The 16,706-nt window shown below is 49.2% G+C and overlaps 1 protein-coding gene across 17 annotated transcripts in view; it reads right to left on the bottom strand.

The window, feature by feature from the left end:
• Positions 1–16,706, bottom strand: part of ATP2B2 (ATPase plasma membrane Ca2+ transporting 2) — a 110,480-nt gene that overhangs the window by 78,083 nt on the left and 15,691 nt on the right. For 15 of the 17 annotated variants that reach the window (XM_068558301.1, XM_068558304.1, XM_068558309.1 and 12 more), the window contains exon 2: positions 560–757. The exons of the other annotated variants lie outside the window; for them this stretch is intronic. In XM_068558301.1, coding sequence (XP_068414402.1) covers positions 560–757 — 198 coding nt within the window. The remainder of the gene's footprint in view (positions 1–559; positions 758–16,706) is intronic. 17 annotated transcript variants of the gene reach the window in all.

Raw genomic sequence — 16,706 nt, 5'->3', positions numbered from 1 at the left:
GGGGCTCTGTCCCCAGCTGTGAGAGTGGGGAGCTCTCAGAGAGCAGCCTGGACAGAAGTTCGGGGTCACCCACCCTTGGGCTCCATCCAACACAACCAGAGTCTCTCAGGGAGTGGTCTGGGCAGTGGTGTTTTTAACAAGCCCCAGTGCAAAACCTGGGGACTATTTCTTAGCTGTGTGACCTCGAGCCAGTTAACTCACTTCTCTGTGCCCTGGTTTCCTCATCTTTAAGATGGGCATAATCATGGACCCTACCTCATGGGGTTGTTAGGACAGCATCTCAGCCCAGAGCTCGGCACCCTGTAAGCGCTCAATAAACACTCACTCTAATATAACCATTGTTGGTCCAACCCCTGCATTTCACACATGGGAGAATGGGGGCCGGGCACTCAGCCTGGGGTCGGGCTCAGCCACCCACTAGCTGTGGGTGAGGCCCTGCCCCTTGGGCCTCGGTTTCCTCACCTGGAGGGAGCGGTGGCCGCAAGCGCCTAGTGCCCTCCTGTGCGGCCAGGCACGCACGTTGCCGGGTGGGCAGCAGGGGTCCCAGGCCCTGTCTTACCTTCGTTGTTTTCACCAGGCGGGTGGTAGAAGGATAGCCCCAGGGAGATGATGGCCGCGATTTCCAGGATGATCAGCGTCACGTCTTGCAGTGCCTCCCAAACGAGCTGCAGGAAGGTTTTTGGCTTCTTTGGAGGTATAAAGTTTTGCCCAAAAATCTGCTTTCTCTTTTCCAGGTCTGGAGCGGTGCCTGGTAAACCTGCGGACAGAGTGCAGAGAGGTTGGCCTGGGGGCCCAGGAGAGACACACATGTTCCGGGAATCATCCACATGGCGGAGGGAGGAGAGAAGGGGAGAGAGGCAAAAACAAGGCAGGGGGCTGGCAGGCACCCACCAGGAGCCCGGCGCCCAGTGTTTGCTCTGGCCCAGAGGGTCTCGTGAACAGCGACACTAGCGTGCTGGGGTTGGAGGACTGGAACATTCTGCTGTTACAGCTGTGGGGCCTCGTGATCTAATAACTACTATCATAGATAAGCTACCACATCGCAGGTTCTAGAACTCCAATAGTCTGTCGTTCATTCGCTCATTCATCCAGTTATTCATTCAACCCGTGTTTCTCTCGCTGCTGGAGGCCCGGCCAGTGTGGGTGCTGGGGAGTGCCCCGCGAAGGGAAAAGCCCCACACTCAGGGATGCAGGAGCTCAGCGGTCCTGGGAGTCCCCCAGTCTACGGTTCAGGGGTACAGGACATGGGCATGCCTCCTGTCTGGGTTTCTAGGTGCTGATGCCGACAGTGAGACACCCACCTACCGCCGCCGAGAGCCGGACTGGCGAGACCTCGTGGGAGAGCTGGGGGGTGGCTCGTTCCCAAGGAAACCCCACACCTGCCTTGCCTATCAGAGCAGGTAAGCACTGGAGATCTGCTGTCCTGCCTGTGCACGGGAGGGAGGAGCCCGAGCTGAGTTATGCCCATTTCACAGAGGAAGAGACCAAGGCCTTCACGAGACCCAGAGGTGGCCTTGACGCCGCTCCTGGGACCTGAGAACCCAGGCCAGCCCTGTTCTAAGCACATGGAAATGTTGCCCCCAGCCTCTTGTGCCGTGGTGGCATCTGGGAGCTCCATATCCAGAGCAAGCAGGCACGACGTAGTATGATTCAGGGACTGCAGGGAGGTTCCTTGTCTTCCTTCCTTTGCCCAGTTCTACCCACAGACAATGTCTGAAATTCTTCCCTTGAACTAAAAGCTCCAATTCCTTTAGACTCCCTGGGAGGGGAAGCCATCATTGGTTCTGGACACCATAGTGTGAATGAGTTTCAGGCTTTTTCCTGGGAGTGGGTTTTGATGAGGGGAAGAAGGGAGAATCTGAGAGGGTGGTGGACCTCTGAGGAAGGGGCTAGGCACAGTCATCAGTGGCCTGTTGCAGCAGTTAGCTATGCCTTTGGTCAGCCAGTTCCTTTCTCTGAGCCTCAGTTTCCCCATCTTGAAAATAGGAGAGTTCAATAGAATGTACGGACCCTGAGGAGCCCAGGGGTTTCAAGGTCTACAGGTCCTGAAGTGGTCTTGCTGGGGTCTGCTCACATTTTGGGGCTCCTCATAAGGTTTGGAGTAAATGAAGGTTTCACTAAGAAGAAGTTTAGTGACAGTGGGGCCAGCCCACCTCCTGGGCTCCTCCTGATTGATTCAAAGAGAGATGAGTCTTTGAATCTCCTGAGGGTCTGTGCTTCAAATGTTCTGGAGTCTACAGTGTGACCAGTAGAAAATATGGGTGTCCTCCAGGTCAGGGGGTCTAGCCATGGCTTAGAGGTTCTGTCATCTGGTTGTTCATAGGCCTAACATTGAGATCCTGGGTCTTGGGACAGAGCACAGGGCAGGAGCTGCAAATGAGAATAGCTGTGGGGTCAGGCAGGTTTTGTGAATGAGTGATGTAGGTGGGTGGGAGGCAACAGGGAGTGATGGGGACTGGGGCAAAGTGAAGAATCTCAGCCCTTCTAAAGGGGACAGATATTTCTCATCTCCTGTGGGGGACTGTGGGCCCAGTGTGGTAGATTCTCTGGTCTTCTAAGACAAGCTGGACACCTGGAATTTGATGTAAAATTTCCCCGTTAAAAACATTCCAGGGTTTCCCTGGTGGCACAATGGTTGAGAATCTGCCTGCCAATGCGGGGGACACGGGTTCGAGCCCTGGTCTGGGAAGATCCCACATGCCGCGGAGCAACTGGGCCCATGAGCCACAATTACTGAGCCTGCGCGTCTGGAGCCTGTGCTCCGCAACAAAAGAGGCCGCGATAGTGAGAGGCCCGCGCACCGCGATGAAGAGTGGCCCCCGCTTGCCACAACTAGCGAAAGCCCTCGCACAGAAACGAAGACCCAACACAACCATAAATAAATTAAAAAACAAAAAACAAAAAAAAATTCCAGGGCCAAACACAACATATCCAAAACTGGATTTAGCCCGTAGGTGGCTAGTTTGCGACCAAGTACCAAGAACTCAGGTGGGGCTTGGAGTTAGATGTCATGGGCTCAAATCCCAACTTGGAGTGACTTTGGGTAAGTGACCTCACCACCAGTGCCTCAGTTTCCCCTGCTGTAAAATGTGGGCCACGGCGGGGCCTACCTCACAGGGGCAGGACGAGGCTTTGGCAGGCTGTCCGTGTAAGGTGCCTAGTGCTATGCCAGGCACCAGGTGAGGATATCGGGTTATTATTGTCCGGTCTTAGGAGGTGGAGTAATTAATCACGACCTCCTGGAGGAGGAAGACTGCAGGAAGACTTCCTCCCAATAAGATGGGGAGGAGGGCGGTCAAGGTGAGGACAGGCACAGTGGAAGGCCATGTGACTGCAGACAAGCCACTTCCCTCTGGACCTCAGTTTCCCCACACGTGACATGAAGGATGGGCTTGGCTGAAGGCTGGGGACTGGTAGCTCTGATACCTTATATCCAAAGATAGTTTTCTCGATAACACATTGACGCAATACCACTAGTTCATGTGCACACATGTGGGTGTGGCACAGAATGGGACCAGCCGCTGTGAGCAGCCACAGACACTGTGTCCCTCTAGCCATCGTGACACACATGGACATAAATTTCTCCACTGATTTAAGTCCCCAAGTCTGGCTGAGTTTCCACCCCTATCTCCGCTGTAGGAATTCCTAGACCCATGAATCCTGTCAGCCCATGGCTCCAGAATTTCTATGTAGGCAGGAAAGTGGGTGCTGGCAGGAGGCTGGGAGTGGGTGGTGAGGATCTGGTTGGAAGCTGGGTGGCCAGGATTTCATCTAGAAGCTGTGAAGATATAAATTATCTGTATCAAAGAAACGGGGGGGGGGGCAGTCCAGTGGAGGTGAAGGCCCCGAACAGGGCTGCCCGATGAAATACAGGATGACCAGTTAAATCTGAATTTCAGATAAACAGCAAATGATTTTTTAGTATAAGTTATGTCCCCTATAATACTGGGGACATACTAATAAAAATTATTTTTTACCTGGAATTCAAATTTCACTGGATATCCTGTATTTTACGTTGTTAAATCTAGCAACCCTACCCCTAAAGCACCCTCTATCCCCTCCCCCCTGGTTCCCCCATTGTTGGAGCAGGACATGTCCTGTGGTCAGCCAGTCTCACTCTCCCATTTGACAGGCAGGAAAATTGAGGCCCAGAGATGGGGAAATGACTTGGCCCAGATATGGTGATTCAGCTGCAGAGCCGGGGCTGGACTCCTGACTCCTGGCCCAGGCCCTTTTCACCAAGGGAGGGGTTTCTCATCTTACTCAAATGAGAAGTGAGTGAGCTTTAAAAAACTAAGCCTTATTGCACACACAAAAGTATGGACATTTCATACTCTCTCTCTCTGTCAACCTCATTTAAGGGATTTGATTCAGACTCTCCTGAGGTGACCTCTGAGTAGCCTTTATCTCATCTCCTTGGAAAAAGGGAGGCCAGAAAAGCCATTTTTCTCTCCTCCTGCAAAGGGTTCTTGATGGTTGAATGCAGACATCTGAGATGTCATCATGAGAGGAGCTTCCCTTTCTTTCCAGGAGGGGGCGCTCTGCAGAGCAGCTGCCTGCAGCCTCAGGGCAGCTTTCAGAAACAGAGGGACCAAATTCCAGTCTCAACCTGCCACTAACTGAGACTTTGGGCAAGTGGCACCCCTTCTCTTGGAACCTCAGTTGCCTCATCTGCAAATTGGGGCAGAGGGACAACCCTCTGCTCTGCCTGCTGGGGTGAAGGTGAAAGGCCGTGCAATGTAGGAAATGCCTGGCACACAGTAGGTGCCCAGAATCTGGGCAGAAAATCCCTTTGAACTCATATGCCACTCCCATACGGCACTGCCAGCAGTGGCAGAGTATTCGTCTTTTTACTGTTCTGTGACCTTGAGTGACCCCTTTAGAGATGCAGGATCTACACCCACCCCCTCCCCCCCACGGCCCCATTCCCTCCACTATGTTGGGGCTGCAGACAGTGGGGCACTAAATGCACACATACGTGCTCTTAGGTGATCATCGCTTTACATGTGGCATACATTCACTTCTCCTGGCCATTCTAAAAGATGGCAATTATAAACTCCATTCCATGGATGGAAAAACTGAGGCTCAGAGAGGTAAGGTGACTTGCTCAGGGTCACACAGCTAAAGCTGGGCGTTGAACCCAGGTCTCTGAGGCTCCACAGGTGTACTATTTCTACATCGTGCCAGGATGCCTATTTTAGGGCCCAGGACCTAAAAGCTAACAACACCACCATTCTCCTTGTTCTCGAGACAGCCTTTGGCTATAAACAGAGACTTGGCAATAGACAAGAGTTAGCTCCCAGGGATGCCAAGCACCTGAAGAAAATGGGAAAATTTAGTCACCAGGCTGGGTGTTGCTAAATATTTCTGTTGTCGCTGCGGTGTAGGTTCCTCCATTAGCATAAATAAAAGTCTTATATTTTGAAAGAAAAAAACCCTCATAAGCCCTTCAAAAGCTACAACATTTATAGAAAAATGCATTTCTGTCTTTGGAAAGTGAGTGGGCTAAATCAACCGTGGTGCATCCAGTCCATAAAATACTATGCAACAATTTTTAAAAATGCAATCCATTTACATGTACTAACATAGTACAAACTGAGTGAAAAAAGCAAGTTGCAGAGCAATGTGCGTAGTTTGATTCCATTTATGTAAAACAGAAAACTCGATAAAACCATAGTTTATATTTTCTATGGGTACATATATATGTAAATATGTAGCAAAATGTCTGTAAGGATCTGCTCCAAACCCATGACAGTGGAACCTCTGGGGAGGAAAAGGGCACTCTGATTGGTTGCAGTGGTTGGGACTCTAGCTTTGACTGAAATATTTTGATTTTAACCAGGAGGATGTATTCATGTTTTATTTGAATGATTCAAAGTTTAATTTGAAGGGGGAAATCAAGATGTACTGTAAGAAAATACATGTTTATTTCCATGTAACCTTTAGACATGAACTTGGAGACAAATATTCCTGGGTTAAAATCTTGGCTTCAACACTTAGTACCTGTGTGTACCTCCGCCCAAAGAAATACTTAACTCAGATCCAACCACTCCCCTTCACTACCTGCATATTAGTCGTAGCCATCTCCCTGCTGCTACCCTCAATTCATTCTCCACCTAGTGGTCAGAGGGATGGTTTGAAAGCATAAAGTGCACTGTGTGAATGTCAGGTCCTTGCTGAAGAAGCTCCAGGGGCTTCATTGCACAGAGAAAATCCACTCTCCCTGCCCAGATCTGGAAGGCCCTGTACAGTGTGGTCCCTGCTTTCTTCTGAAGTCTTATCACCCCCTCCCCACCACTATACTCCAGTGCCACCAGCCTCTGTAGTATGGCTTCAACACAGTGCCCTCCTGCCTCAGAGCCTTTGCATGTGCTGTTCCCTCTGCCTGGAATCCTCTTCCCCTCACTTGCATCTAACTCAGCTGAACCTGTCTCTCTCCCTGCCCAGGTTGGACCCCTTTTTGAATGCTCCCGTACCTCACTGAAAATCCCTTTCATTTTAATTTTTATTTTAATAATTAATAATGTAATTGGTTTTTCTTAATGTTGGACTCTCCCGCTGACTCTAAGCACCATGAGGGCAGGGCCCGCATCTGTCTTGGTCTGATACACACTAGCTGTTCAATAAACAGGTGCATAGGAAGAAAGGAGGTGAGGAGGGCGCAATACTTAACTCCAAAGCAATGTCTGCTCTGAGGTATTTTCGGGCTGAGGCCGGGGTTGGGGGGCAGGGGAGATACTCAGGGTCTCCTCCTGTGTCCAAGGCGGTGGTCTCGTCTGTCTTTCTTGCTGATGAGAGGGATGGAGAAGCCTCGAACCAGATCTCCACAAAAGGGCTTGTTGGGGAAACACCCATGTCCAGCCTCAGCCTCACCCTGCGGCATCCCTCACACTTAGGGAGGTGCCTGAAGTTACTGGGGGAAACTGTTGGTGAGATCCAGTATCTGACATAAACACCAGGAAAGGAGAGGCCTTCATTTCTGTGATAGTAGCTTCTCCTACTCTTCAAAAAGGCAGCTTTATTGAGGACCAGGAGGCATCTCTTAGAAATAGAGTCTCTCTCAGGATGAAAGAATTCTGGGGGGGATGGGAGAGACGGGAGCAGGGGAGGAGGACGGTGGTGTGACAGTTTTCACCCATGAAGACCCCAGAAAGCAGAGAGTAACTCCCTTGTAAAAGTTTTAGGAAATGGGTCCTCATCCCTGATCTTGTTTGGGCCTCTCGACTCTGCAGAGCGTGTGTTAAGAGGTCCATGTTGCAGATGAGGAAACCGTGGTTCACAGAGGTTCAGGGACCGACCTGAGTTCGCATACCTAAACCTCAAAACAGTGATAATACTCATGTTTTCCCTCTGATGGCATTTTGTTATCCCCATTTTACAGATGGGGAAACTGAGGCATGGGGATGTCAAGAAACCTATCCTCTGGAGGGCAACTCCAAATCTGTCTGAATCTAGAGTCTACGTCTGAACCACTGTATCATGACCCCCAGAACATGAACCTGGGTCTCTTCACCATATGTAACCAGTGCAAGCTCTTCCAGCCAGGCTGATCCTCATGAGAGGGAGGCTGGAAAGGCATCATGAATAGCCCCATTTTACAGATGAGGAAACTGAGGCACAGAGAGGGGAGAAAGTGACTCTCCCCAAGGTGAATCCTTGAGAGCTCAGGGATCCGCACTCTGGGCCATCCACAGCCGCACTCTCCCTCCTCTGAAGAGGAATGTTTCAGAGCCTTGAACCCTGACATGCGCCTTGCACTTGGGTCACCTGGCAGGTTCTGAGCACCTGAAAGGCTGTATGGCTGGAAGCTTAAGGAGGTCTGTGGAATCAGGTAGACCTGAGTTTGAATTCTGGCTTTGTCACTTTCTAGCTATATGGCCTTAACCAAGTTATTTACATAAACAGTCCTGGACCTTGGTTTCCTCATCTGTGCGAGGGGGATAACTGGTACCTATTTCCTCGGGTGGTGTACATAATGCATGCAGCATTGCACTTGGTGCAGGGAAATACCTTGATGAATGGAAATCATTATTGGTACTATTATTATCTGCTAAGGAGCTGTGACATTTGTTTTTGTGTCCAGGGCCACAGCCCCTTGGTCCTCTGTGACTCCAAGCTGCAGCCGTGGTGGGCAGCTCTGGAGCACACTGGCCGTACCCCCATGTGCCCCCCCCCCGAATTTGTCTTCTGCTTCAGGGCTCTTCCTGTAGCTGGGTGTTCACTGGGTGTCCCCAAGCAGAGGGCCCAGAAGTGCCGGCAGTTACCCAGACCACACCCAGCGGGAGCTGGGAGTCAGATGCCCCAGGCTTGTACCCTTAGAGGGACAATTCTGAGGTGCATCCCACACACTCCCTGCAAAGGTCCAGCGGGGCTGAGCCCCCATTGCCCGCAGCAGTAACCAGCTCACCAGCACACCTCCCATCGGCATTTCTCTCTTCCCTGCTTTCCTCTCCTTGCTCTCTCACTCCTGAGATGTATCCCAGACACACTACCTGCACCCCATCCTCGACTCACACTGCTTTTGGGGAACCCAAACAAAGACAGGTCGTTGGGGAGTGAGCACGTGAGAAAGCTGGGGGTCTGGCATCCCATCTTGATTTTCCTCCAATCTCTGGCCGTGTGACCTCGCTGGGCCTCTGCTTCCTCTCAACTGAGGGGCTGGGATTAGCCCTCTGAGGGCCCTGCTTGCTCAAAGATTCCGAGATCCTCCTGCACACTTGTCTTGTAACCGTATCATCCATTCATAAAACCATTGAGCTTTTACGAGGGGCCTTCTAAGGCTGCTCCGTCAGCCTGTGTCCCCGCACTCAGCGGAGGTGCTGCCAACCGGGGGAGGGGGCGAGCCTGCCCTGTGCAGAGGCACACCGGGCACAGGGTGCCCCACCGATGATGTCACTTCGGTGGAAAACCTCTTATCTCCTCTTGCTCTACCTCCAGTGCGCCTGCGCTCTCTCTGCCTGGCCGTTTGCCTGCCTGGCCGCCCTTCTGGCCCTCCTCCTCCTGGGATGGGTCACTGTGCCTTCCTCAGGAAGCCACCCCTGACTGGCCCCGCTCTGATCTAGTGGCCCCTCTACACTGCTCATCCCCCACGGAAGTTATTAAGTGGTATTTTATTTTTGACAGTTCTATATTTTTATTGTAATTTATCCCTTCTCTGAAATCATGCTATTTGTACCCTTAAGGCTGAACATTTTGTACTTTGTATTTTATTATTTATTTTTTGTTTGTTTTTTTAACATCTTTATTGGAGTATCATTGCTTTACCATGGTGTGCCAGCCTCTGCTGTATAACAATGTGAATCAGCTATATGTATACATATATCCCCATATCTCCTCCCTCTTGCGTCTCCCTCCCACCCTCCCTATCCCACCCCTCTAGGTGGTCACAAAGCATGGAGATGATCTCCCTGTGCTATGCGGCTGCTTCCCACTAGTTATTTATTTTACATTTGGTAGTGTATAAATGTAAATGCCACTCTCTCACTTCGTCCCAGCTTACCCTTCCCCCTCCCTGTGTCCTCAAGTCCATTCTCTACGTCTGCATCTTTATTCCTGTCCTGCCCGTAGGTTTTTCAGAAGTTTTTTTTTTTTTTTTTTAGAGTCCATATATATGTGTTAGCATATGGTATTTGTTTTTCTCTTTCTGACTTACTTCGCTCTGTATGACAGACTCTGTGTCCATCGACCTCACTACAAATAACTCAATTTCATTTTTTTTTAATGGCGGTATTAAGTGGTATTTTAACTGACTCCTGCGATTACTTAATTTTGAGCTCCTGAAAGGCAAGACCTGTGTCATTTCATTTTGTGTCCTCGGTTATGGCTGGCACACAGGAAATGCTCACTGTGTGCTTGTGGAGGAAAAACAGAGGGAGGGGAGAGAGAGTGGGAGGGAGCAAGAAAGGGGGAGAAGAAGGGAGGGGGGATCACTGGCTGTGAAAACACTTGGGGCAATAGCTCTAATGCTCAATCACAACATAGATATGCAACCCTCTGGTTAAATCACTCGTCCTCACCATCATCACAGGCAACACTTAGTGTTTACTCCGTGCCAGGTTCTGTGCTAACTGCGTTCACATGTACAAACTCATTTAATCCTCAAAGTGGCTCCTTGCAGGAAATACTATTATCACCCCATTTTACACACAACTAGGAAGTGACAGAGCTAGAACTGAACCCAGGGAAGCTGGCTTGAGTCCTGTTCTGAACTAGTACGTGTGTGGCCTCATTCGTTCGTTCGTTCATTCATTTATTCATTCAGTAAACTGTGACTGTGCACCTCCCTGCACCAGCATCCCACCAAGCACCAGTCACACACTGGTGAGCAGAAATGTCACTTCCCACCCTCCCTGGCTTTTCTACACCCACCTGGGGGCCTAACTGTGTAGTGCTGTTGCCATACATGGCCTCATAATCTTCCAGGGGCAGGTGAGATATGCACTTAATTTGGATCCTCTGGGCTTAGAACTGTGTGGTCACAGCCTCCAACAACTAACCATGGCTCTGGCTGTACCACTTTCCACAGCTGTGTGACCTGCGACAAGTCACTCACCTTCTCTGGGCCTCTTGGGCTATAAAAAGGGGAGATCCTGCAGACCCCAGAGGGCTGATGAGAGGGTTATGTGAGGCAATGCCTGGCATAGAGTGCTTAGTATAGTGTGTGCATTGAGAATTATTCCCTACATGTACAGGTTAAAGGACTTCAACTACAGAAGCCAATAGCCTTTGCACACTCCATGGAGGAGGAAACTGAGGCTTGGGGAGGTGAAGTGACTTGTTCGAGCGCATGAAGCCATTAGCAGCATAACCAGGACTAGAAACCAGGTCTCGAGACGGCAAGACCCCATTCCCTTGCTGTTCTACGATGTAGGCTGTGCTCTGTGACACAGGCTCTTTCGGGACCAGCTAAGCGTTTGCGCCAGGAATCTATCACTGATGTTGATGCTTCGCTGCACACTGCTGGGCGTTCTTTTGTAGTTAAATGTTTCGTGTGTCTCTCCAGTAACTTGACAAAGGCCACCTCTGTCGCTGCCCGTGCAACAGAGAAGGGTCAGCACCGCTTTCATTTCAGGGGCAGGGCACTTCCCGTCCCCTCACTCAGGGGCCTGGCATGGCGGCGGGTGCAGCAGTGGGCTTGATAAAGATGCTTCATTGACCCAGGCTCACGCTAATACCAAGAGCACGGTGACCGCCGGGAAAACACACTCAGGGACTCCAGCTGGAGCAGACATGGTCGTCACCACATCCATCTCCTGATTAGCGGCAAAACCCAGTGATGTCTCTCTCTAGAAACCTGCCACATTCTCTCTGAAGTGTTTTATTTAGAAGTGCGTTGCTTTGGGACAGTGCGCCTCCTTTAGCAAGCTGTTTCTGTAGTTTTGCTAACTCTGAGCGCTAGAGAAGTTCTGTGTGCCTGCTTTTAGGAACCTGGTTCTTGTGAGGCTTGAGGGCCCACAGGTCCCCGGCCCGCCCCGCGGTGCTGGTCCTGCTGGGAGGTGAGTCCACCCTCCTCTGGGGGTGGAGGGACGGTTACTCTGCTGACCAGCCATGCCCCTGCTCCTGCCAGGTTGGGGGCAGGGATGCTGGCAGGTCGACTATCATGCTTTCTTGATAACTGGAAGGTGACAGAACACTCTCTCTTTTTTCTAGCTGTTAAGCTGGCTGTGAAGGAGGAAGGGTCGCCGGGGCCAGTCACCGGTGAAGCCATAGATGGCTCTGAGGCCAGCTCTTGCCCTAGTTTGCCAGGCTGTAAGCTCCATGGTGGAGACTGTCCTGTTACTTCGAATAGAGCCCAGCACATAGTAAGTGCTCATGAAACAGGCGTGGCATGAATGGCGGGCAGGACACAGAGCCCACAGTAGGAGAAAAGCACTCTCCCTAGAGTCTTCACCGAACAATAAAACTGAAGTCAGTTGAGAATAGTTAGGCTTCTCAGGAAAGTTATCAAACTGTACTCTCAGAATATTATTCTTCACAAGAATGGATGCTTTTTCACTAACTGGAATGAATGAATAATTATAGCTGAGTGATTTTGCTTAAAAAAGGGTTCCTTAAACCATAAACAAGACGAAAACACAACCCTCAGAATGGGAGAAAATATTTGCAAACGAATCAACGGACAAAGGATTAATCTCCAAAATATATAAACAGCTCATTCAGCTCAATATTAAAGAAACAAACAACCCAATCTAAAAATGGGCGGAAGACCTAAATAGACATTTCTCCAAAGAAGACATACAGATGGCCAAGAAGTACATGAAAAGATGCTCAACATCACTAATTATTAGAGAAATGCAAATCAAAACTACAATGAGGTATCACCTCACACCAGTCAGAATGGTCATCATCAAAAAATCCACCAACAATAAATGCTGGAGAGGGTGTGGAGAAAAGGGAACCCTCTTGCACTGTTGGTGGGAATGTAAATTGATACAGCCACTATGGAGAACAGTATGGAGGTTCTTTAAAAAACTAAAAATAGAACTACCATATGACCCAGCAATCCCACTACTGGGCATATACCCTGAGAAAACCATAATTCAAAAAGAGTCATGTACCACAATGTTCAATGCAGCTCAATTTACAATAGCCAGGACATGGAAGCAACCTACGTGTCCATCGACAGGTGAATGGATAAAGAAGATGTGGCACATATATACAATGGAATATTACTCAGCCATAAAAAAAAACAAAATTGAGTTATTTGTAGTGAGGTGGATGGACCTAAAGATTGTCATACACAGTGGAGTAAGTTGGAAAGAGAAAAACAAATACTGTAGGCTAACACATATATATGGAAACTAAAAAAAAAAAAAAAAAGGTTCTGAAGAACGTAGGGGCAGGACAGGAATAAAGACACAGATGTAGAGAATGGACTTGAGGACATGGGGAGGGGGAAGGGTAAGCTGGGACAAAGTGAGAGAGTGGCATGGACATATATACAATACCAAATGTAAAACAGATAGCTAGTGGGAAGCAGCCGCATAGCACAGGGAGATCAGCTCGGTGCTTTGTGTCCACCTAGAGGGGTGGGATAGGGAGGGTGGGAGGGAGATGCAAGAGGGAGGAGATATGGGGATATATGTATATATACATAGCTGATTCACTTTGTTATACAGCAGAAACTAACACACCATTGTAAAGCAATTATACTCCAATAAAGATGTTAAAAAAAAAAAGGAGTTTAAGTGTTTAAACTCTGTAAGCCTTTAAAGTCTTTCTTACAGACGGAAAATTCATGGTTCTGATCTGGACCTCAGGTGGTTTATACCCGACCTTAACTTCGAGGCCTCCCTGTTCCCACCTCTGCTCCTTCATCAGCCCCTTTCTTCTTCTATTCTGGCTTTCAGAGAGTGGTCCAATCTGAAGGCTCCCCTTGCCACCCCTAGGACAGGGGCCACAAATAAGTTTCATCTTGCAAGTCAACTGTGATTGATTAGCAGGGGTTACCTGGAGTTGAATTTGAGGAGTCTGAGCATGGGGATTGATTAGTGATGTCTGCCACAGATGTGGGTTCAGGATGTGGGGGCTTGTGTTTCAGGTATTCACGGTGTCTCTCATCCTGTCCTCTTTCTCTTTCAATCCCTGGGCCAAGATGTTAAGGGGCCCACAAGGTAGCCCCACCTGGTTGTTTTATTTACATCTCCAATTCAGGAGGTCTAAGACCAAGCTCTTCGTTTCCTTCAAATCTATCCCTCCTTCAGACCATACGGACCAGCCTCCCTGGGATTTCTTGGGTTTGACCTTTCTTGTTCACTCTTGAGGTCATCACCTGAGTTCGGGACCCTAGCGTCCCTCATTTGGCCCTTTCTGCAATGGCTCCTTGGTGGATCTCCCTCCCAGAACCACCACCCTCTGACCCACAGAGAATGCTGCTCTGATCCCCCTTAAGTGTCCATTAGACATTTATTTCCCCACTCTGGAAGTCGCAATGGCTCTAAATGTTCAACAAGTAGTGTCTAACATCCCCTGTTGAACAGTTAAGCCTAATCTCTCTCTCTCATTCATTCATTCACTTCTTTTTTAACATCTTTATTGGAGTATAATTGCTTTACAATGGTGTGTTAGTTTCTGCTGTACAACAAAGTGAATCAGCTATACGTATACATATATCCCCATATCCCCTCCCTCTTGCGTCTCCCTCCCACCCTCCCTAACCCACCCCTCTAGGTGGTCACAGAGCACCGAGCTGATTTCACTGTGCTATGCAGCTGCTTCCCACTAGCTATCTATTTTACATTTGGTAGTGTATATATGTCCATGCCACTCTCTCAGTTTGTCTCAGCTTACCCTTCCCCCTCCCCGTGTCCTCAAGTCCATTCTCTACATCTGTGTCTTTATTCCTGTCCTGCCCCTACGTTCTTCAGAACCTTTTTTTTTTTTTTTTTAGTTTCCATATATATGTACTAGCATACAGTATTTGTTTTTCTCTTTCCGACTTACTTCACTCTGTATGACAGTCTTTAGGTCCATCCACCTCACTACAAATAACTCAATTTCGTTTTTTTTATGGCTGAGTAATATTCCATTGTATATATGTGCCACATCTTCTTTATCCATTCATCTGTCGATGGACACGTAGGTTGCTCCCATGTCCTGGCTATTGTAAACTGAGCTGCAATGAACATTGTGGTACATGACTCTTTCTGAATTATGGTTTTCTCAGGGTATATGCCCAGTAGTGGGATTATTCATTCTTTTATTCCCCTTTCTTCTTTGTTCACATATTTATTAAATAAACATTCCATGATCGCTGCATCCAAAATGTCATATATGTATTGTCTCCTAAGGACACAAAAACAAATACTTGCCCTGCAGCTTCAAATCCTGCAGGTGCTGATGCAGTCCTGTTTTCCTGTGGTAGATAAGTCCAGTCCAAGGTATGTGAAATTCACAACCCCGCCCAGGTTATTAGTTCCCTTAATGCCCATGTTATTCCTGCTTTGAGGAGCTCGCAGTCTGGGGTGGGGACAGACACCTAAAAAATTCATTCTAATTCCAGGTGATAAAGTGCCACCTGAAATGCCTCTCCTTCTACCTTTGGTTCCTTTTCCAGGCCTGGGTCTGTCTCCTTTCCTCTGGGGTCTGCCTCAACGCCACCCTCTCCCAGCATCTTTCTCTTCTCTCATAGTACCCACCACACCCTGATAAATATTCCGATGGCCTGCTTGGGTCTATTTGCCACCACTCCCTTTCCACCAGCTCCAGATCTTTACCTCATTTCTGTATAAGGCAAACTATCCAGCACACAGTAGGGTCCCAATATGAGCTGAACTGATTCAACTTCAGTTTTTGAGTAAATCTCTCATGTGTTCTATTTCTCCTCGTTGACCCCCAATCTGATCTCTCAGACAGGCCATCCACCCATTTGCTTTGGTACTGGGCTTGGGGCCGGACTGCCTGCCTCTGCCACTTACAGGATGGGTAATGTTAACCCCCAGGTGCTTCAGTTTTCCCATCTTTAAAATGGGGATTTTGATAGTAACTGCCTCATAGGCTTGCTGTGAAGATACAACGAGTTAATGTTTGTTAATGTGCTTAGAACAGTATTTGGCACAAGGTAAGTGTGGGCCACTATTATGGTCATAAAGGGCTTTCCACACATAGGTCCTTCTCTTTATTTTTCCTGTGGGCCTGAACTCATTTCATGTTTGTTTGGAGTTGTCACCCTCTCCTTTTAGCACTTACTTTGCATTTTGTCCCCCTCATCATGAGTCCCTGGGGTTCCCCTGCCTGGCTGGGAGGGTCTGGATCTTGAGGGGTTACGGAGAGGGGAGGGTGGGTGGACCTGCCACTGCCGTCTGGGAAGAATCATCGCCCCCACCACTCACTGGGTCACACCTGGTTGCCTAGCAACCAGCAACACACATCTCTGCCTCGGCTTGTAATTATACAGGGAAACAAAATGTTTCCGATGAACCCTCAAATCACACTCCATTGAGTTCTGTTCAGCCCGTGGCCCAGCAACAAAACCAAAAGGAACAGAACAAAGCAGCAAGACCTTTGGGGACGGGGCATTGTGCTAGGAGACCAGAGCTGGGTTTCTGGCCATGCTGACCCCTGGCTGGCTGGGCGATACAGAGACCCTCACCCAGGTCTGGTTTAAAAAGTGGCCCTGTCACCACCTCCTCCCTGGCTGAGCCGTATCCACTCAGTGCCTTGGTCTCTCCTCACCTTCTGGAGTGCGGATTTGGTACCTGCTCTGTAGGGCCCGGCGAGAATGAACGAGATAACGTTATCATGTCCCTCTCCTGTTCTCAGCTCTCCGGCAGCTGCCCCACTTGAGAGGAAACCCCGCAGCCTTCCTGCAGCTCCTGTGGTTGTCCAGCCCTCGCTGGCTTGCCCTCAGGCCCCCACTCCAAGCCTCTGTCCACACTTCCCCTCATTCCACAGGGCAGCCTTCCTTTCGTTCTCCAGGTCCTCTCTGCCTCCCGATCCCAGGATCTCAGACATCTCTCTGTTATTACTCCCCAGGCCCTTGCTTATTTCCTCCAGAGCCCTTATTACAATGGATGATCTCAATTATTTTTCCATTTACTTGGCTTTTTTTCTTGCCACCCACACTCAAACACAAGCCCCACAAGGCCAGTAACATTTTTGGGTTCATTCGCTGCTGTATCTACCCCCAGGGACTAGAACTATGTCCAGCACATAGTAAGTGTTCAAGAAACATCTACTGAATGAATGAATGAATGAATGAACAAATG

The sequence above is a fragment of the Eschrichtius robustus genome, chromosome 12 (genome assembly GCF_028021215.1).
Source record: "Eschrichtius robustus isolate mEscRob2 chromosome 12, mEscRob2.pri, whole genome shotgun sequence".
NCBI lineage: Eukaryota > Metazoa > Chordata > Mammalia > Artiodactyla > Eschrichtiidae > Eschrichtius > Eschrichtius robustus.
This window is presented reverse-complemented; position numbering and strand designations above follow the sequence as displayed.